Below are 22,067 nucleotides of genomic sequence, written 5' to 3'. Positions count from 1 at the left end.
CTTGCATTTCTGTCCCCACTCCTAACAAGTCCCCCTTCCGCAGACAGAAAACAAAATCAGGAAAAGGTCATCTTGTGGGTTTTTTTCATGTATTTATTTCACTGACCAGTTCAGGTAGTAAACATTATTAATAATAATAATAGCCATCATCATCATTTTAATAAAATGGATACGTTTCCAAAGGGTTTGTTTCTCTTCGTTCACAATGACAAAGTACTCAACAGTAATGTACAAAAAAACCCAACCAAACCGACAAAGGGGAAAGGAAGCGCCTAAGAACAGAGCAAGGGGATGCAGAAATCACATGGTCACGAGCAAGCCAGGGTTACTGCGTGTGCAATGAAGGCGCAGGGAAAGCCGCCGCACAGCGTGAAGAATGGAATTCCCCCCCCCCCCCCCCCCAAAGGAACAGGATGCAGGACAAGGCATGCAGGTGGTCAGCGAGTGCTGGCAGAGCCAGGACCAGTGGCACACAAACGGGTTCATCCCACAACCACCTCCCAAATCAGGCACACGGTTTGAGACGTGGCACCCACAACCCCCAGCCCAGCGACAGCTCACGAGAACTCGGTGGAGCCAGACTCAGAGCCTGGAGTTGCTCAGAAGTGCAAAAAACTGGCAAAGGCTTAGGATGCAGGGGTGTGTGAGTGTGTAGGGGTGTGTGTTAGGGGGAAGGAGCATCCTAACCATACTCTCTACTTCCTTCGCTGCCAGGGGAGGAACCGCCAGCCATGCTTACCCAGGAACGCCTCTACCAGTCACAAGGCAGCTCAATTCAACTGGGGAGACTCCACTCTGAGAACACGCAGACAGAGGGCAGATCTCCAGAGCATTCCAGGGGCTCACCTCCATTTCCAATGTCTTTCCAGGCAGCCAACCCTCCCCACAGCCTCCCGAGAGGAAGGAAACCTGCTGTGTTGTCTTTGCTGGTGGGTCTCTGTGGTCCTACTTCCCACTCTGGAGAAGTTGCAGCTCTAGCTGCCTTGGCAGAAGGTGCTTTTCCCTCTCTGATGCCACGCAACCCCTGCCCATGGCTGAGGAGTTCAGCTCTGTGTGGAATGGGTCTGGGAAACATTACCTGATTTAGCAGAAGTTTGCACTGAGTTGATGGAGATGTCCTCGCCGGGAAAGGGGGCAGATGTCTTAGTCAGCAATTCTGGCTGCGGTGCCCTGTCCTGCCAAATGCCTCAGACCCACAGCAGTGCCCTGCTTCAATGCCTTGCTTGTGGAGTCAACCACCAGTACAGCTGCAGGCTGCACTCAACCAAACTGTCATCTAATGCTAAAGGGAAGATGATCTCCTCTACCCCTTCTTGGGCCAAAACATGCTGGACACAGAGGCCCCCTTAGCTGGTCTGGAAATGTTACCACCTTACCTGCAACAGATTGTTAACCTGTGGAATTCACTGCCTCAGGATAATGCAGAAGCAAGGAACTTATTAAGCTTTACAAAAAGGGAACAGACACTCCAATGAACAGGAACAGCATTTGCAGTTACACTAGCACGAACAAAACTGATACAAGTTAGCAATCCTCATGCGTCAGGATAGTAGCTGATCACCAGCCCAGGCCTGGAAGAAGCTGCCCCCTCGGGCTACAATACCACACAAGCAAGTGCATTATGGCGAGGCGGCTCACACTTTCCCTTTAAGCATCTGGCATTGGACAGTGCTGGAGACAGGAGTAAATGGCCCCTCAGTCTACCCTGGCATGGCATTGCCCATCTCTTACGTGCTTCGCACAGAGGGGACGGGACAGGACAAAGGAGCTGGGGAGATAGTGACATTGCTCTTCTGGCCTGAGTTTGGGCCCCAGACATACTGCACCACTCTGCACTTCATTGGGGCAGCAAAAGAGGCCTCTTAAATGAGCCAGCCTCTAAGCTGAGAGGTTCAGTTTGCCCTGGCCTAGCTTAGACATCTGTCCAAGAGGCATTGCTGCCCTTCGTTAGCTTAGCCTCTCATTATTTCTGAGGTCTGTCCCGTCTCTCCTACACCTACCCAAGACAAAAGAGGCTTGCCTGTGAGTAACAGACACCGCCCCAGCAACTCACCAACAGGACAAGAGATCAGGCCCCAGGGCCCTGCTGAGAGAAGCCAGCATGACACACTGTTAGCAGAAGCAGCCCTGGCACTTAACCAGACCCAGCCAACGCCGTGTGTCACACCAAGAGCCGGCCATCAAGGAGTCAGAGCTGGACAGCACAAAGCCACAGGTAAATGGGCACCCACAGGACTCAGAGCGGGAACCAGGGGCTGGGCAAGAAGGACCCACCCCCATGTGCATCAGGCAATCAGCTCCTTGCCAGCACTCCAAGGAGTCTAAGGGAAGACCCAGTTAGCCTCCGGGCCCATTTTCCCTGGCCGGCCAGTGGCATTACTATCAGACAGGCCACACTGCTGGTTGCTCCTTTACTGTGCTTGGTTAAAAATAACCCAGCAAATGACAGCAGGACAGCGGCTGCTGCAGACACAGCCCTCGTATCTCTGCCACCAGATCCTGCCCGCTTGCCCTGCGCTGGGACTCAACCACGCAGGTCCCCATGGCTAGGACCAGGGGCGGGAAACGGGGGATGCCTAAAGCTACTGCCCAGAAAGGCTGCTGGGTGGAGTCCTGGGTGACAGGGAAGAGAGGGGGCAGTGCATAGCCAGCGGAGCTGGGCTGTACTAAGCCTCCTCCCAGGGACTCAAATGCTCCCTTGCTGCCCACAACCCATTCAGCACCAACCTGCTCCCTACACAGCCAGGGCCAGCCTTACGGGTGGGAGACATGGGCGACTGCCCAGGGAGGCGCCATCCAAGTGCCACAAGATGGCAGGCCTGGGCTGCCAGAATGGGAGTGAATGCAGGCGAGCCCAGGGCTGAAGCCCTTGGCCAGCTGGGCCGGGGGCGGATGATACCGCCTGGAGCTGCCAGCTAGGCGGGGAGGTGCAGGCAGCCGGGCTTGCCCCTGCAGAGCCAGCGGGCCAGCCCCTGGGTCTCCCCTTCCCGTCCTCGTGCTAGGCGGTCAGGGGAGCCCCCAGGCTCAGAAACTCCTCCCTGTGCAGCCATGAGTGGGGCAGGGAAGGGCAGCCAAGGGTGCCATTTTCCATAAGGCCAGCCGTGTACATGGCCTGCCTTGCCTCCTCTGCCCCGATAGAAGTCTTTCAGCTCCCCCGTGTGCACAGCGAGAACGGTGCAAAGGAAAATGTCCTCCCTCCCCAGCAGGACGGACTCAGGGGCCAGCAAGGCTACGAATGCTCAGGGATGAGGAAAGCTCTGTATTTAGGGTTTGTCTCCTGCCCCGAGGCTTCCCCTGGTCAGGTACAAACTGGGACACTGCCCTCAGCTCTTTGGTCCCTTTGGCTGGCGTGTCACCTTTCCCAGTGAGCCCAAGGGCTATGCACAGGCTGGATGGCGGGGGCTACACCAGGGATACCCCTTCCCTCACCTCTCTGGGGTGGAAAGCAGGAAGCGAAGGAAAAGCCACCAAGCTTCCTGCTAACTGCTCCCTAGTTCTGCCAGGGACTCAAATCCACAGTATGGTTTGGCCACAGCAGGGGCAGGGCTGGCTGGGAAGATGCTGGCACCTCATGGGCTGCTCCTGTATTCCTTGTGTCTGCAAGCCGGGATCTCCCAGCACCAAGTGCCGCATCCTCACCCCTATGCTCCAAACCAGAGTTTCTCAACGTTTTTGATTCCAGGGACCAGCTCCCTGCCTTCCTAAGCTGTGTCAAGGAGATCTGAGGGACCGGCGCCAGGCCAGGGACCGGCCGTCAAGAAACACTGCTCCAAATGAGGGCAGGGGAAGCTGGTATCTTCTAACCTAGTGGGTGGGGCTGATCTCTCCCCTCTCAGTGCAAAAGATCCTGGAGTTTCTCAACAGGAAAATTAGACAGGAATGTTCAGGCACCTTAAAAATACCCCCGCAGGCCAGTGTCCCCTGATCAACTCCACCCCGCACCCCCCTCCCCAGCCCACTGCTCTCCCATGCAGAGCAGGGGGGTGGCCTGGAATCCTCCAGTGGGGGAGGGATGGCTGGCTGGGTCCAACTCATGAGCTGTTGGTGCAGAGGGAACATTTGTCCTTCTAGGTGCCCACCCTGGCCCGGGGGGGTGGGGGGGGGAGGGTCCCAGCACCTTGGTTGGGAGTAAACATTTATGTGCATTTACACAGAGTCTTCAAGCTCATACGCCATAGAAACCGTGACTTTGAACAGAGGCGCGTTCCCTGGCCAGGGCTGAGTACATTTGGAAGTTGGAACGGTTCTAAAAATGCCTTAGACACTTCCCAGGCTTAAAAGGAACAAAAGAAAAACACACCAGTAAATTGCTAAGTGAAGAGCCTCTTCCACACTCCAGCTGACAGGAAAGCCAGTGTCACTGCTAATAAATTAGGGGGTGGGGGGGCACAGCTCTCGCCCACAAGTCTCTACGCAACGGGGAACTTCTTCCTACAACGGCCACTTCTCAAGCTGGGCCCCAGAAGGTCGCCAGGGATTCCCTTTGCTCTCCATCCTCTTGGCTCTCACTGGTCCTGCATCTGCTGCTGCATCTTCTGCAGCATCTCCTGCATCCTCCGCAACTGCAGGAGAGGGAGAGGGAAGGTCAGAGAGAGCGCGGCTCCGCCCCGGCCAGTGAGATGCTCTAAGGGGGTGGTGGGCTTGCCCCGTTACTGGGACGGCATGTTTGCGAGTGGGGCTCTAGGCCCCCATCTGCCCCACTCGGTGCGTGTCACTCCGCTGTCTGCATGGGCTAGCTAGCGACGGCTCACAGGGTGCTCAGGATCATGCAGCCGGGGTTTGGAGGAGCCCCCACCGTCGAGGGCAGGATGGGAGATGGTGCTCACCCCCGCAAGGTGGAGAGGGCAGGTGGGCGGGATAGCGCTCACCCTGACGCACTGCACTGCCCGAGGCTCTGCCCTCTATCACCCCCTTTCTCATGATCTCGCCTTTGCCCCACGTCCTGCTCCTGCCCCTTTCCCCACTAACTCAGCACAGCGGCTGGCACAGGAAGGAGCTTGTGCTACACCCTGGCCTGGCAGCTGCACAGCGTGACCTGGCCGGGCTGTACATGGGAACCGTGCGTGGTCCCAGCCTGCACTTGGTGCACTCCTGGTCCTCGCACCCACTCGACTGACTCTGGGTGCTTCAGGTCACAGGGCGACCATGGCAGGGGTGGTCCCTGCCGGCTTTAAACCCTCTGACTCTGGAACCCAATGGTGCCCACCTTGGCAGAGCTGACTGGTGCTTTGCTCAGCCTTGGGAGGGATGAAGCGGCTTTCAGAGAGACACCCTCTAACTCCTCTCCGAACTTGATGGCTGCTGGCATTGAACAGGGCCTTGCTCTGCAGTTCACAGGATGGCATCGCCACTGACCGAAACGGACACAGCCTCCGGGCCCTGCCCTCCTGACTGGGAGCTCGGGAGTGCAGAGGGCAGCAGAAGGAAAAGCAGAGCAGGGACGGGGGCACCAGGGAACCCCAGGACAGCCTCGCCTGGGGCAGCCCCTCTGCTCATCGCTGAGGAGGGCAACGTGCAGTGGGTACTCACCTCTTCATCCTTCATTTTGATCAGTTTCTCCGTTTCAGCATCAGGCGTCGGAAGGGGCAGGATAGGGATGGGGCTTTCTATCCTGTTGTCCTGAGTCAGCTTACTGTGGGGGGAGAGAGTGGAGAAATTCAGTCTGTTCCTGTCCCAGGCAAGCTGGGGTTTGCACAGCAGGGAACGAGGCCCTGTCACAAACACCCCAGGGCACAATCACAGCCCCAAGCGCCTGGCCAGCCAGCTGGGGAGTGGCACAGACACCAGGCCGCTTGGATGCAGTTTGGGGGAGCATGGCAAGGATGTGTGGGATCCATTCACACACAGGTACGTATCACACTTGAGATTTCAGAAGAGCGGGCTGCGGCAGCTATTCGAGGGGAAAGCCACAAACCAACTGCGGAGAGTAAACCCAATCCCTTAAAGAGCTGGCATCTCTGACCACCTTACCCTAAGGCCACATCAGCAAACCAATAAGCCACGAGCTGTGCGGATGACAAATTTATGAGAGGCATTTACCAATCATGGTCTTGAGGTCTCTCTCACTGTTTGAGATAAATATACGCACACATACACCCACGCATAGACAGAGGTCGGCACGAATATCAACATTTGTCAAGCAACCGTTCCATGTTCACAGACCTTTTTCAGAAGGACCAAAACATGGAGCCAGTTTAATTATACGAATCCTAGCAAGAGTCGGGGCACTACATTCAAGTGGTGAAGAACCCTCGGGGAACAACAGGCAGCCCTTAGAGAATTCCAAGGTGTCACTGCATCCTCTCACCACTTGATGGCCCTGTTGACTCAATGCACATTTATCTTAGAGTTCAGCTCCATAGGAAACTATTACATCCCAGTTCCCTCGGACTTAAGTATAGAGAATCAGCAAAGACATGAGAACTGGAGGCAAACCACAGGGGTGTTGGATTTAGAACCAAAAAAAATGTAGGGAGGGAGGTAACTATTTTAGTTAAAAGAACAGGAGTACTTGTGGCACCTTAGAGACTAACCAATTTATTTGAGCATAAGCTTTCGTGAGCTACAGCTCACTTCATCGGATGCATACTGTGACTGTAGCTCACGAAAGCTTATGCTCAAATAAATTGGTTAGTCTCTAAGGTGCCACAAGTCCTCCTTTTCTTTTTGCGGATACAGACTAACACGGCTGCTACTCTGAAACCTAGTTTAGTTAAGTAATTTATTCATCATCTTCTTTTAAATGGTTACTAAATTCTGTATCTAAACAGTATTTAGGCAAACAAGTCACTTCTCTCAGCTCTCTAGAGTTAATCGTTCCATACCTAGCTCTCTTGGGATTCTGAATTCCCTCCAATGAAAATGAATAGGTTTGTCTGTCATAGAAATTTAATTCTATGCAGCTGTGTGCGCACATACACATCACATGTATATATCCACATGCACACTTACAGATATTTACACCCAGTGTGCAAGCGTTACTTGCCCATCAGTGTAATACAGCCACTTCTGGGGTGGAACGTGAGAGCACACAGCAACACTAGGCAACAGCTGAGCATAGGAAGGGAAGGTAACAATCTACAACAGAAGTGTGCTAGAGATTTTTAAAATTCGACATTTCAAATTTGCAGGGGTGGGGGGATTTTTAAGAGATTTCTGTGACCAGCTCTCCCTTCCAGCTGAAACTGCAGGGAAGCAGAGTGCAGTGACCCATGAGAGGGCAGGGCAATTGTTGGTGACTCGTTAAGACTCAGTAATCGCTAATTGCTCCAACAGATGCATTGCCAGAGAAACAGCAGCATCTCAGTGGTGATGTCATGCCTAAGACACGGCCACAGCTGCCGAGGACGTGGGAGCTGCCAACTCCCCACCCCCCCCCTTTCCAGGCTGCTGCTCTGGCAACACGTGCCATTCACAGACAAATCCCCAGGGGGACAGTTGATTCCCTGTTAATGTCACTAGGCCAGCTCCATTTTTTCCTACCACTGAAAAGAGCTCCTGCGCTAGGACCATCTCTCTCGGTGCCCACAACACCGCAGGGCTGAGGGTGGGAGCGTCCAGGCAGCGACCAGGCTTCACAGAGGTCTCCTGTGGTGGTTCTCAGAGACACTGCGATTGGGGTACGTTGGCTAGTTGTTTCTCCTTTCAGTACACCTGGCTGCCATCTGCAACTTCTCTCTGCAGAGAGTACCCCCCCAGCACTTGGAATACCCCGGAGCCCCGTCAACAAGAAGCAGATGAGCGCTCCCCCGCCCGAGGCACCGGACGCACAGGAGAAGAGCACCGCCCACGGGCACCCACCTCGTCATCTGCTGGATGCACTGAGCTCTATAGTTCTCATAGTGAACATCACAGGTGACGTCCTTCAGGTCGTGCATGTGTGTCCGGATCAGCATGTTCCGCAGCTTCACGAAATCACAGTGCGCCTGGTTTTCCACTGGGGGAGCAGCAACAAACAGCACTCGGCTTTCACCCCAACACCTGACCGGGGGCAAGGATGAGCAATCGCCCCTTCAGAGCCTCGCCACATCCAACCCTTGTTCCTGCAAGGTCCCTCCAGACCGCCCCACTAGCCCATCTCCTACCCTGCCCGGCACCCCACTTTCATGCTGCTTGGGTACACATGCCCATGGGGCTGCCTCTCTGCTGGTGTGATATCAGGGCACTTGGGCTCAAGCTAACACCACCCTGGTTTCAATGGGAAGGGGCTGGAGGTAGAACATTTCCAACAACAGGGTCCTCTGCTCTAGAGCTTGCTTCTCCCCTTGGTCACAAGAGCCTGAATTTGCTCACCTGTAGGCCAGGCTGCTAAGCTCCCCTGGCTCCCTGGGCTTTGGGAAGGAAGACTGTGTGGGCGGAGGCTTGGGGCCAGGCGGGTTCCGACTGGGGACACTGGTTCTAAGGGGTATGGATCGTATTCATCAAACCGGGCACAGTCTCTGAGACTGCAGCTAGCAATGGAAACTAATCAGAATCAAATCGAAGGGCTTTATGAGCCTGGTCTCTGGGTCTAAATTCATCCTAAATCTAGAGCCTGATCCAAAGTCCACTGAAGTCAATGGACTTCTTTCCATTGATCCCAATGGATTTTGGATTAGGCCCAGACTCACTTGCTTTTGAAGAGGAGGAACACACAACAGGGAGGTGAAGTCACAGGGAGGCAGGCACACCAGGGCTGCACTGAGGCATGGGCACAGTCTGTGTGTATCTAACAAGTGTCACCCCTGTATAGCCATGCAGACAGCAGCTTTACTCCTCTTCTGAAACAGCCATCAGTGGGCTTGGCTCAGGATTTTCCAGTTAATTGTTCCCCTGCGTACCTGCACAGTTAAAAGGGCCAGTTCCAGGGGAGGTCAGGTCCCCAGTCTGACCTGCCTCCTTTCCTTTATTTTTTAGCTTGCAAAGTCAAGAGCAGCCAGGCCACGTCACACCACGGATTTCGCAAGCTGCTTTTCCTCCCAGACCCAAACGCTGCAATGCATCCGCCCGGTCCGAGCCGTCAGGCTGTTCCTGAGCAGCCCTAGCACAACACACTAGTGCCTGTACAATCCAATACCCGCACGCACCCTGCCGCGACAAGCCAGAGGAGAGTCAGATCAGTCACCACCCCCATTTCCAGGGCACTGGGCCCAGGGGATTTTATAATCCGGGAGAACAGAAAGTTACAGGCAAAGTGAGGCAGCCCAGCCCCTTAAAGAAATGTTCATGGCACAGCACTCTTCTCCACTGGAACATATCGCTGCTGGCAGGGCTCTCTGAGCACCACCGACTCCCCCGGCTGGAGCCACTGAGGCTTAGGGGTTGGGAGCGGCCTTTGCAGAATGCCGGCATCGCTCTCGTTTAAAACCGCGGTTTCTTCCCATCGAAGCAACAAACCCGCCCCATTGTGGGTGTACTGTGGCTACACAAAAAGAAAAGGAGGATTTGTGGCACCTTAGAGACTAACCAATTTATTTGAGCATAAGCTTTCGTGAGCTACAGCTCACTTCATCGGATGCTGTAGCTCACGAAAGCGTATGCTCAAATAAATTGGTTAGTCTCTAAGGTGCCACCAGTCCTCCTTTTCTTTTTGCGAATACAGACTAACGCGGCTGTTACTCTGAAACCCGTGGCTACACAGCAGCTCACAGGCCACTGCCACCAACATCAGCCTGGCCAAAAGCAGACCAGGGGGGAGAGAACATGAGAGGACACCGTCTAATCACCGCTGAAGCCCATGCTGCTGCAGCTTTGCTGCTACCAGGACCTGGGCTGGCAAGATTAACGCTAGCTCGGGTACGTGTACAGGGGCTGCAGTCACACCCGGTGAATACAGCACAGACGGGCCCTCAGCGTGCCCTGCTGCCAACACGCACTTACCACCAGGGCCGTCCCTAGAGACTGTGGTGCCCTACGCAGCCCCACTGCAGGGGCTTTGGGAGGCAGGAGCAGCCAGGGCAGGAAGGCAGCAGGGCATCCGTCCGGGGCATCAGGCTGGCCGCTGGGGCTGGATGCAGCTGGAGCTGGTGCCCCACATTTCCTGGTGCCCTACGCAGCCGCGTAGTTTGCGTACGGGTAGGGACGGCCCTGCTTACCACCACGGGGCTCCAAAGCCACAGGCCTTCACTGAAGCTCCCAGCAGCCCCAGCGTAGCACTGAGCCGGACTCTCCACCGGCCATAATTCTGCCTCAGAGCTGCAAGCCCTCACCCCCTCCTCCTGGCTTCCCTGCCAGGCGCCCAGGAACACGGCCTACCTTCCACAATGCCCCACGGGTACAGCCGCCCACGCACTCTCTGGCCTTTGGCCTCTACCACCGTGTTGCTGCCGATGACGGCAAAGGGAGCGCTCTCCTGAAACGAGAGCCGCCGAGGAATGAGGAAGCCCGGGCAGGGCTGGCGGGAGTCACGCATGGCCCAGATGGGAGCCCCGAGGGCTCGGGTTATGATGCCCACACAGGGCGACTGTGTTCTCTGGCCCAGTGGTGGGGGTGCAGGCAGGAAAGTCGTGCAGGAACCTCATCCTGTTCCAGACACTGAACACGGAGCTCGTCCAGGGAGGGGCACAAGCTGCCCCTTTCCGGAGCGGCCGTCAGCGGGACGCCAGCTCACACTGCCCCTAACCAGGCCAGGCTGCCCTGCGCATGCCACGCTCAGGGACTCTCTGCTAGGCCAGCCCCGAGCCAGCTCAGGAACAGAAAGGGGCCTGGCCCTCCCCGGTGGCTCGAGGGCCATTGTCTGCCCCCGGCCAGTTGTGCGCAGTCGCATCGTTTCACCCGCATGCCCTGCCCCACGATGCATTCCCGACAGCTCGTCAGGCGAGAATCGCTGCTCCGTGGCGACGAGCGTCACTCCGAAACCGACGCTCAGCGCTGGGACACGGAAGGAGCCGCACCACCAAGTGGGATGCGAGAAGCTGCCAGCGGCATTGCTGGATCACACATGCAGATTGGCTGACACTGGGGGATCCTTCCTGGTGGGATGGGGGAAGGGCACCTGGCCACCCAGGAAACACCAGCCTTGGGGACTCTGCAACCACTGCTGGAGCAATTATTTGATGAGACCACTGAACTGGAAGAAGAGGTCCAGGGCCTTCCTCACCTTCAGCTCTCGGTCTTGCTGTTTGAATTCCTCATCTTCATCAGAGTCGCAGTCTGGGAACTGGTAAACTTTAATCCCAAACTTGTCGATCTCTTCCCGGATCTGCTCCCCCGCAGGGCAAGGCAAAAGGAATGACAGCACCAGAGAGCCCGTCAGCAGGACCAGAGAGTGCAACCCCCTGCACCCGGCCGCCCTCGCTGCAGCCTCTCTGCTCTGGTCGCTGGCGAGGGAGGGGAACACCAGCGGGGAAAGCACACAGCATTGTGGACTCTTCTCCAAACCCTGCAGAGCACTCTCCGGAGAACAGACTCTCTCCTGAGATTGCCATGCTCCCGGGATGGCCAAGGCAAGGAGGAGAAGTAATGAAAGCAGGGAAGCCAACCAACCAAGCCCCATCAGGGCTGGCTCCTGACTGGGGCATCTGGAGATGGGCAGGGAGGGAAGGGTTTGGACCCATTTCCCCTATCGCCAGCAGCTGCTGTGGGATTGGATAAATGACCCACCTAAACCTCCCTAGTTTGTTGTTGTCTGTGTTGAATTCAAGGGCAGGGACGCCTCTGCCCGGTGACACATGGGAAAGAACGAAGGAGAGGAACTGTCTTCTAAACAAGACCAGCTTAGCCCTAGGGGACCTAGGCACACCTGTGTGTGGGAGGGGAATAAGGGGGGCACTGAAGCAGGTGACGCCCACTGGCAGGAGCTACAGTTACAGCAGCTTGGCTCCCCGGGCCCTACGCCAGAGACACTAGAGGTGACAGAGCATCACGCAGAGGCGAGCGGTGACTCTGCAGCAGGAGCAGGGATCTCTGGTAGGCAGGGCACCAGGCAGGGTGGGGGACCCAGCCACAGGCGGGGACGGAGCTGGATGGGTCCCCACAGGGGTTATTTTGCATGGGCCCCATGAAACATGGGGAGCAATGGGACAGGGCCGTGGGTCGGGCCATTCCGCTCGATCCCTGACACAAAGCAGGGATGGCAGGGTCTGCTCGCTCCTGGCTGGCTGTCCCCACTGATCACCTCTCCAGCAGGAGGGGCTTTGTCGGCCTCCTTCGAGCAGGGCTCAGGCAGAACCTGGGACTGGGGGAGCCATGCGGCCCCGAGCCCTGCCAACATGTTCTGGCCGGACAGCAGCGTCTCTCACCCTCTCCTTTAGCTTCCGGATCTCACTGGGGATCAGGCAGTCGGCCTTGGCGATCAGGGGCACGATGTTCACCTTCTCGTGCAGAGCCTTCATGAACTCGACGTCCACTGGCCTGAGCCTGCAGCAGGGAGGGCGAGTGGCCGGGGTTACCTCACCCGCCTGCTTTTCCTCTGGAGGGGGCACTCCAATTCACCCACCGGGCCAGACACCCTCTTAGCCGTAAGTGGGGGGGCTAGAGAAACTCAGTCTCGGGGTCTGGGGCAATGGCGTTGCCAACGTTACAAGCCACAGGGAGAGTTCTCAGCTGGTGCAGTTAGGGCATGGGGGGTGGCTTGAACGTAACCGCTCAGCCTATCGAATCAGAAAGACACCAGACAGGTATATACTCCCCTACAGCATAAACCCTGCCTGGGGCCCCACCCTTGGCCCAGTTCAGCTACCTTGCACGAAGCTATCAGATCCGGCTCCCTTGGTATCCCCACTGGGCAAGGTCCCTTAATGTACGCCAGGGAACAGGCTGGCACCAGGACTGGGAGGTGTAAAGGCAGCTTAAAGCTCTCTCTGCCCCCACCCTGTCCAGCACCAGGCACAGATCCGCCAGACTGACGATCAGTTAGCGCCTCTAGCCCCAAATCCCACTCGGACTCATTACCTGCAATCCCCCACATTGCCACAAGAGGGCAACATTTGGGCACAGGCTCCTCCCACCAGCGTAAGGAGATGAACGGTTTAACAAGGACACAGCACCTTCTGGGCAGTGCTGCTATGTCGGTGCTAAGTGCTACAAGCCCCCCTAGCGGAGGGGGGAGGAAAGCAGGAAAGGCAGGGTTTTGCTCTCATGACTCCTGCTAACACCGGCAGGAGCCCGCGCGCGAGACCCTTGCATGCGCCACTCTGAGGCGTGGCCCCGGGCAGGGGCCTGGCTCCCAGCGAGCGCAGCACCTCACCCGTGCCCGAAGGGCGAGACGAAGTAGAGGCAGCAGTGCACTCGGTTGTCCTGGATGTTCTTCCGGTTCAGTCCGCTCTCGTCGCGGAAATACTGTTCGAACTGCTGGTCGATGTAATCGGTGATGGGCTTCCAGCTGGGGGAGCAATGAAAACACACACCAAACCCTGCCTTTAACAGGAGGCAGCCTCGGAGATATACAGCACAGGAAGCACCAGCTCCCTGTCCCCTCCCCCAGCCTAAGTCCCTGTCCTGGGCAGTGCTAAGGGCTGAGTTTGGCCATTTCTCTATAACGCGTGAGAGTGGCACCCCCCGCCCCCTGCTCCCATCGCCCAGGAGGGAGGGAAATGGCAGCTGCCTTAGGGTCAAGAGCAGAGCAAGTTCCCTAAAAGTGTGGGGGAGCCACCAGTGCCTGAACCATGGCCCCGCCCCTTTCCCCCAGGCCCCGCCCCACCTCTTCCCCCCCAAGACCCCGCCCCCTGCTCACTCCTCTCCGTCTCTCCCCCCACCAGTTGCTCGCCCTTACAGCCAGTAAAAAGTGATGGGGCCATGGACCCCTGGCCCCTCCGTTCCGGCGCCCCTGCCCAGCTGCCCTCACCACTCAGTGTTGTTCACAGCATCTCCAAAGCCTGGGGTGTCGACTATCGTCAGCTTCAGCTTGACGCCCTTCTCCTCAATGTCCACAGTGTGTTTCAGGATCTCCACCGTTTGGCTGATTCGCTCTTCAAACAGAAATAAATGAACTCAAAACAGTGGATAGCACTGAGAGACCCCCTCCCCAGGCTGGGTCTGCACACGGACAGGTCTTCGGCATCAGGCCAACTCCCACAATACTACCCTGCACCGTCCCAGGCAGAACTGCTACGGGCAGGGGAGTGTTTCACTGAAAAGTGTCTTTTTTGGGGCAAAAATGTAAGAAAACCAAAATATCTGATTCTGAAATGGGAAACGCAGTGCCTCATGGGAGTTGTACTTTGGGTGCTTCCTGCTTTCATTTGCCTACAGAGGCCCGGTGCCCGCCTTGGGCAACATTTCCCATCATGCATCAAGGGCTTGGTATGGGGAGGTGGTGCATCATGTAGCAGGCCACTCGGCATCTTTTCTTTGGAGAGAAAACGCCAGTGCTTGGAAATCCCTGCCCCAGACTTTTCTTGCTCTAGTACTAGAGGCTGTATGGTTCGCTGGGGAGAAAGGGGCAGCTAAGGGGCAGTGAGGAATGTGGGGTGCTTTGTGCTGTGGCTAATGTGAGGACTCCAAGTGCTGTATTTGAAAAGAGAACCAGTTTAGTCCCTGTGGAAACAACCTGCCCCACACATCCCCCTTGTGCTGCACTTACCCTCGGCATTGAGAAGCTTCCTGTCTTTGTAAAGATCGGTCAGGAACAGGCTGTTCACCAAGGTGGATTTCCCCAGGCCCGACTCTCCTAATGGACACAAAGAAAAGCAACACAACCCAGCACCCAGATTACAAAGAAATCCTGGAGCAAGGCTTTCCATGCTGCCTCCCGAGCCAAAGCAAGCGAGAGACAACCCTTTCGGGGGCAGCACACTGGCGGGCACATCCCCAGCGAGATCCCTCTGACTCTGTATAAATGGGAGAGCCTAGCTCCTCCCTGTTCTCTGCCTAGACTCCTAGCCAGCCCTGTTTCTGCTACCTGCAGTCACGCCTTCGGCTGGCGGAGGGACAGGCTCACTCAGCTCGGGGGGCTAAAGGAGGAGCCGGAAGAGCCCTTCCTCCAGAGTAAGTGTCCGACTGGCAGACTGGGGTGGAGCAGGGCTGAGGAGTCAAAGAATGCTTGTCTGGGAAACTAGAAAGCAGAACCTGGGAAAGATCCAGCCGATGCTGGAGTCTCTGGGGAAGAGGGCTGGTGGGCAGGTGTGGGCACAGGCCTCTGCCCCATAGCCCCAGGACCTGATCGGGCAATCACCAGAGAGCACCTGGCTCAGCCAGCTCATGGCTGTGCTCCTGGGTTTCTTTAGTGGGCGTCTGCGGATCGGTTCTGATTAAGCAGAGGGTGAAAGGAGACATTTGGGCTCAACAAAGAAGATGAAACCCTGACCCACTGAAATCATTAGCAACACTCTCATGGACATCAGTGCCACTTGGGCTTCACCCAGCGGTTTGGCAGGCCTGGAAATGGCTTCAGTATCTCCAGGGCAGGGCACCAGCTTGGGGCTTGAGCCACCTCCCTGTTCGCGCTGAGCAGCTCCCCACTCCCCCAGCAGCCGTGGTCATTTCAGTGGGTGCTTGCCCCGTACGGCTCTGTACTGGGAGAGCACTAGCTCCTTGGGACCCAAAGGATGTCCTCCCAACACTACGCTCAGCAGCAACTGGGCCTTATCCAGGGAGGCAGGCAGCAAGGCTCCCAGGGAACCCACTGGGGTGGCAGGGAAATCTCACCGGCGACCATCAAGGTGAAGTCGAAGCCCTTCTTCACGGATTTCCGGTGCACCTGGTTAGGCAGGGTGGCGAATCCCACATACTGCTTCTCATGGTCCTGAGGAAGGAGGCAGACAGGGACAGCTCACAGGCTGCTTTGCCAGCCATCCAGGCCATTCTCACATGACTGCGGAAGGGCTGGAGCCCTGGCAGGCTCCCATCAGCATGTGGGAGACCTCCAGAGAGACAGCCTCCCCCATCCCCAACTGCAAGAGCAGAGGCGGGCGTTCTATCTTTCCATAAGCTTCCCAAGCCCTTCTCCTCCTCCTGACCGGCACAGCAACAGACAAACCTGCCAGCACAGATACCAAGTGTGGGTTTTTCTCCAGGTCCCCTGCAGCCCAGGCTGCAGGGCTGATATTCCTTTGTCTGTCCAAAGAAAGGGGAAAATGTACATTTTGCGACGGACAAGCCTGTGTAATTAACATGGCCAGTGCTGCCAAGACTCTAGTGCTGTGTAACAACAAGGGCACGAGGGACTGCCTTTGGCTGGCTCTCTCGGGGTTTTCTCTCTTGCATTCGGGCCTATCTCGAGCTGCTTATTTCAAAAGAGAGTCAAGTTTCAGGAGGCTGCAGAGTGAAATGGAGAAGGCAAAATAGCAGAGAACATCTCTGGCGTTGCCCTGGTACAGGCGCTTTCATCCAAGGGATAATAAAGCGCTTTGGGCCTCCCCGTTCCTTTCCATCACTGGAGCTCAGCGCAAACCTGCGTTGACCTCTCCCATGCAGGAATACAAGTGTGCAACACGCATGCACTTCCCCCTGGTCGGAAGTGCACGCGCTGGACGATACTGCAGGCAGGTCATTCTAGCTGCATCTAAGAGCTGCACAAAAGCAGCCATTGGCAGTGCACAGCAAGAAGTTTTATTGGTCCTACGAAACCCAGAACCATTTGTGAGCACCTTACCTATTCACCAACTACTTACATTGATACGGACATCTCTCTTTTACAGGGCACTCGTGTTACTGCATGTAACCTGGGCGATCATACTGCAAGCATGGGGACACCACCCTGCCTGCACGCAACACCTGCTGTGTACCTGCACACGCACCGCACGAAAATACACGGCTGTACGCTACATACGCACACACCGTATACTGCAGTCAGGCACACTTCATAAACGCCTGCTGGAACAAAATGGGACAAATGCTGCATAGAGGAAGTAAACACACTCTACATGCAAAACAGTCCTGCATGTGACATGCTGCGTGCATGAGACACCTACAGAGACACGCCACATGCCTCTGCAACACACAGTCCCATAAAGGGATAAAACCCAGGGCGGATTAAAGGAAAGTTTGTGGGATCTCATCAAGTGAGGCAGGCAGCTCTCCTTTAGCACAGGCCGATTATTTCCCAGAGCTCTCACAGCATGCATGACCCAAGAAGAGCTAACTCCAGCGCTCCCATCCCCACCCGAGGGGTTAATGCTGGCTTCAAGATGTGACAGGCGGCTTTCTGGGGCCTGGGGGAAGAGCCAGTTCGGGTATCTATCATGCCACAAATTCTAGCTCAGCTCAGCAAAAGCCCATGAATACAGCAGTCATAGCTCATGTATCTTGGGAAGAACTGTTGGCTGCACACCGCAGTTGCTACACAGAGGAGTCCTTCTCTCAGCCAAGTCTGCTCAGTCATCAGTCCCGGATCCCTACAGCCCAGCTGCAAAATCTGCCTCCCTGCTCGCTGCAACGCTGCATGCATATTCCTGTCCCCCACAGCCCCTAGAGAGGGGGGGCAGGCAAGTGAGGCAGGTGAGCAAGGACCTGGCAAACATGCTCCCGTCTTACATGTCCAAATATGAGCCACGTGGCAATTCATCGACCACCTGGGCTGGATGCATCCCAAATTCTGTGTTTCAAACCCACCGCGGCTGGCTTAAAAACAAACCCGTCACCAGGATTCACGCCACCCACACAGACCCGCACAGCCAAGAGCCTTTCGCAGCTTCAACCCGGCACTGGCATCAGTGCTTCCATCCATGGGTTTGGACACTGCCCCCTCCCTGGTTGCCTACTGCCTGGAAAGTTGGGCCAGTTCACCCCAGCTGAGGATGTATCCTGGTCCTCATCTTTTCTCTTCTTCGGCCCCAGCTGCACAGTGCCTGGAGAAGCTGCTTGCACCAAAGCAAATATTTGAGGCAAACCCCCCCCCCCCAAATCATGTGCATTGTGTCACTGGGGCGAGTCTCCCAATGGGGTTGCCAGACCCGTGACATTTTTATCACTCTAACCCTGACAAGTGGCGTGGCCAGAGGCTCCAATCCCAGTCTCCTGGGCTTGACTCTACACTACATTTCAGCATTGATCCCCTCTGCTTCCTTCCCATCCTTAGTTAATATAGACGCAGGAGGACAATGAACACATGAAATCAGAGTGAAGTCAGGAGTGGGATTAGAACCGGCACCCCTAGTGTTCCTCCCAGGCAAGCGTTTAGCTGACTGAGCTAAAAGGTTTTGACATCCCAAACCACAGGCCCAGGAAGCAGCAGCAGCGAAGGAGAAAACTCTCTTGATAAAAAGTGACAGAGGCTCCAGGTCTGTCACTGGGTTCCTCTGACTGGAAAGGAGGGCACGGATCTGAGGCTTGCCGGGCAACGTCAGGCTTCATTACTACGATGGGAATTTTAACCTCTCCATGCACCCAACTCCCTTGGATCTTGCCGGGAGAGCTGCCTGGGGAACATGCCGCAGCTACGCCCCGGCGTGCTTTGCAAAGGGCAGATGAGACGCATGCTAAGAAGGGTAAGAAAAGGTCAGTGTCAGTTTGCAAGAGGGAATCGGGAGACTAAGAAAAGGGATCCCCTCTATTGGGTGTGTGTTATGTGCCAGAGCTCTTCTGCTTTCTGGCTGCTTGGCTTGCAATCAAAAATACAACGGTCAATAACCCAGGAGGCCCTAGGTATTGTTCAGTGGTAAATCAAGATGGACTTAAACAGCCAGCACCCTTTGCTAGGCCCTTTTCACACAGACGCGCTTTGAGTTTGGTCCAGGAGGGAGATGTGGGTCATTCTGAATGGTCTTTGGAAGCAGTTAATCACCAGCTCCTATCTTGGAGGACCTTAGGAACAGGAACGGTGCAGTAAGAACTCCCGTCCCATATCGTTTATTCTTTAAAAAAAATCCACCAGATGAGGTAACTCCGCCTCTGACAATGGAGAGATGGGCCAAACCGAGCCCTGGCGTCACTCCGCTAACTTCAATGAAATCAGAACTGGGTGAGTTTGACCTATTGCCTCTCCGGTAGCTACTCAGGCCAAGCTGGAGAGATTAGACCTATTGTAATGCTAGTTACTTCCTTCTATGTACACCTCAGAGGAGACTGGCTGCTCCATTTCATATGGACAGATCCTACTGGGCCCAGACTGCTGCCTTTAATCAATAGCTCACTCACCGACACAATGCCTTCCCTTCAGCGTTTTGAAAATGATCGTTTCATCCCTAGTCAAGGGCTAGGGTGAGAGGTCCCCTCCCCACGGCTGGGGCTGCTTGATGGATAGGAGAGCTCCCCTTCCAGTTTCGTTGTATTTTAACCCTGGTCTAGAATGGCTAATGCAAAGGCAGCTCAGTCTCCGGGAAGGGGAAACCCTCCCATTGCTCCCCAGTGACTCCTCTGACCAATTCAGGGATAGCTTTGTCAAGTGCCGAAGGGAATCCCAGCTGGCCCTCTTGCACTGGGAGCCTGGCTGAGTGCACACGCTCCAAAGTGTACGTGTGGGGAGGTGGCTGCAGAAGCGGTTTCCCCCAGAGGAAAAGGGGGGGGAAAGAGATCCTCATTGCTCTAATGGGGCTTCCTCCCTTCCCTTGAGGAAGGCACTTTGGTCTTTTAAATACTTTGATCTATTTAGTGTTTTCATATTAACGTAGCTTGCCTACCCCGCCCCACTGTGGTCCCAGACAGAGAAGTTCAGCGCGAACAAGGCCAGGTCGAAGCAGTCTATCATGGGACACATACCATGGATCAGCGGCTGCCCAGAAACACGTGTGCACATTTCCCACCCACTTCAGTGGGGGCTGCGTATGCTTGTCTGAGGGCAGAATTTAGCCCAGAATATCTCTCTCAGCATGGACCGACTAGCTGCACACGGGCCCACCCGATGCCGTGTTACAGGCACTGAACAACAGGTCAGATTCCTGCTGGGTGTAACACTCCTGTGGCGCATTGGGCTCAATGGAGGGCAAATATGGCTTCTAAGTCAGCTACCCGAGTCCTACATCCGCACCGCAGAGAGGGGATGATGTAGTCAATCAAGAAAGCTCACGAGGCCTAGAGGTGGGTGGTGCCCTAGTCATACGATAAATCCAACATGTTTATTAGGTTTCATTGTTTGTTGGTGCCTTTTACGCTCAAAGGGATGCTGTGGTAATAGACATATTCCAACACTGACGCTCTGGGGTCATCCGCCTGGGGAGAGCAGGGGACTCCGTGTTAGGGGGAATGGTGGGCTCCATGACGTCTGAGCACAGCTGGTGAAGGAGGGCAGGTGTCTTTCGCATCTGTGGATCGGGAGTAGAAGTAAAATCCTGCCGTCCAGCAGGTTGGGGGCTTGGACCTCAGGGATGGGTGACACTGCAAAAGCTCCCTCTCTCCCTGCACAGTCCTAATATGGGGCTTGGCCAAGCCTCACCTAACACAGCCCACGACACCCAGATGCCTAAAGGAGCCCCACTGGCCCCAAATAAAACAGCAGCAGCGGGCAGGAAGCCAGGCTTGCACAGAGATAGGTCAGCCACAGCCACATCCTTCCAGGCAGAGCCCTGCTGTCTCCTTTGCGTGTGTGTCCTTTAGGGTCAGCCTCACACCCGCATGAAGGCCTCAGGATGTCACACAGCCCTGGAGGAGTGACCCTGACACTTGGAGGAGAGGAAAGCGATCAGGACCAGTCAACATGGATTCACCAAGGGCAAGTCATGCCTGACCAACCTGATTGCCTTCTATGATGAGATAACGGGCTCTGTGGATGAGGGGAAAGCAGTGGACGTGATATATCTTGACTTTAGTGAAGCTTTTGATACATTCTCCCACAGTATTCTTGCCAGCAAGTTTAAAAAGTATGGATTGGATTAATGGACTATACGGTCAATAGAAAGCTGGCTAGATCGTCAGGCTCAGCGGGTAGCGATCAACAGCTCGATGTCTAGTTGGCAGCCGGTATCAAGCGGCGTGCCCCAGGTATCGGTCCTGTGGCCGGTTTTGTTCAACATCTTCACTAATGATCTGGATGATGGGATGGATTGCAACCTCAGCAAGTTCGTGGATGACACTATGCTGGGGGGAGAGGTAGATATGCTGGAGGATAGGGATAAGGTCCAGAGTGACCTAGACAAATTGGAGGATGGGGCCAAAAGAAATCTGATGAGGTTCAACAAGGACGAGTGCAGAGTCCTGCACTTAGGACAAAAGAATCCCACGCACTGCTACAGGCTGGGGACCGACTGGCTAAGCAGCAGTTCTGCAGGAAGGGACCTGGGGATTACAGTGGATGAGAAGCTGGATATGAGTCAACAGTGTGCCCTTGTTGCCAAGAAGGCTAACGGCATATTGGGCTGCATTAGTAGGAGCGTTGCCAGCAGATTGAGGGAAGTGATTATTCCCCTCTATTTGGCACTGGTGTGGCCACATCTGGAGTACTGCGTCCAGTTTCAGGCCCCCCCCATTACAGAAAGAAGGTGGACAAATTACAGAGAGTCCAGAGGAGGGCAAAGAAAATGATTAGGGAGCTGGGGCACATGATTTATGAGGAGGGGCTGAGGGAACAGGGCTAATTTAGTCTGCACAAGAGAAGAGTGAGGGGGAAATTTGATAGCAGCCTTCAACTACCTGAAGGGGGCTTCCAAAGAGAATGGAGCTAGGCTGTTCTCAGTGGTGGCAGATGACAGAACAAGGAGCAATGGTCTCAAGTTGCAGTGGGGGAGGTTTAGGTTGGATATTAGGAAACACTATTTCGCTAGGAGGGTGGTGAAGCACTAGAATGGGTTACCTAGGGAGGTGGTGGAGTCTCCATCCTTAGAGGTTTTTAAGACCCGGCTTGACGAAGCCCTGGCTGGGATGATTTAGTTGGGGATTGGTCCTGCTTTGAGCAGGGGGTTGGACTAGATGACCTCCTGAGGTCCCTTCCCACCCTGATCTTCTATGATTCTGTGCCCCACAGGCAACAGCTAAAGCCAGCCAGAGTGAAAGCGGAGGCGTCACCGACATTCGGGGCCCTGTTTATAAACCAAAGGGGTCTAATCTCCAGTTTGGGACACGCTGCCTAGTTCGCCGAAGGTCACGGCGATACATTGTATCTTGGGGAGATCCCAGCATATTCCGTAGTCAGCCCTATCGAGGGCTTATGGTGCACAAAGGGTACAGACGGTGACAGCAGCCTGTAGGCTGAGATCTATTAAATTCACACCCTACCCCTCTGTTAGGAGCACTGGCATTTGCATGTCTGGCAAAGGGAAGAAATCCCTCGTACTGCTGTG

The 22,067-nt window shown here is 55.5% G+C and overlaps 1 protein-coding gene across 3 annotated transcripts in view; it reads right to left on the bottom strand.

Moving 5' to 3' along the window:
• Positions 1-1,013: 1,013 nt before the first annotated feature.
• The window catches only part of SEPTIN5 (septin 5), a 64,461-nt gene continuing 43,407 nt past the window's right edge, over positions 1,014-22,067 (bottom strand). For all 3 annotated transcript variants that reach the window (XM_074972865.1, XM_074972867.1, XM_074972866.1), the window contains 10 exons: positions 15,565-15,661; positions 14,501-14,587; positions 13,763-13,886; positions 13,166-13,300; positions 12,219-12,336; positions 11,078-11,179; positions 10,234-10,330; positions 7,801-7,936; positions 5,530-5,632; positions 1,014-4,562 (listed from right to left, as the gene is read on the bottom strand). In XM_074972865.1, the coding sequence (XP_074828966.1) occupies positions 4,506-4,562; positions 5,530-5,632; positions 7,801-7,936; positions 10,234-10,330; positions 11,078-11,179; positions 12,219-12,336; positions 13,166-13,300; positions 13,763-13,886; positions 14,501-14,587; positions 15,565-15,661 (1,056 nt within the window). In that variant the 3' untranslated portion in view covers positions 1,014-4,505. The remainder of the gene's footprint in view (positions 4,563-5,529; positions 5,633-7,800; positions 7,937-10,233; positions 10,331-11,077; positions 11,180-12,218; positions 12,337-13,165; positions 13,301-13,762; positions 13,887-14,500; positions 14,588-15,564; positions 15,662-22,067) is intronic.

This window comes from Natator depressus, chromosome 15, assembly GCF_965152275.1.
Source record: "Natator depressus isolate rNatDep1 chromosome 15, rNatDep2.hap1, whole genome shotgun sequence".
Classification (NCBI taxonomy): Eukaryota; Metazoa; Chordata; order Testudines; family Cheloniidae; genus Natator; species Natator depressus.
The sequence above is the reverse complement of the archived record's forward strand: the minus strand, read 5'-3'. Positions and strand labels throughout refer to the sequence as shown.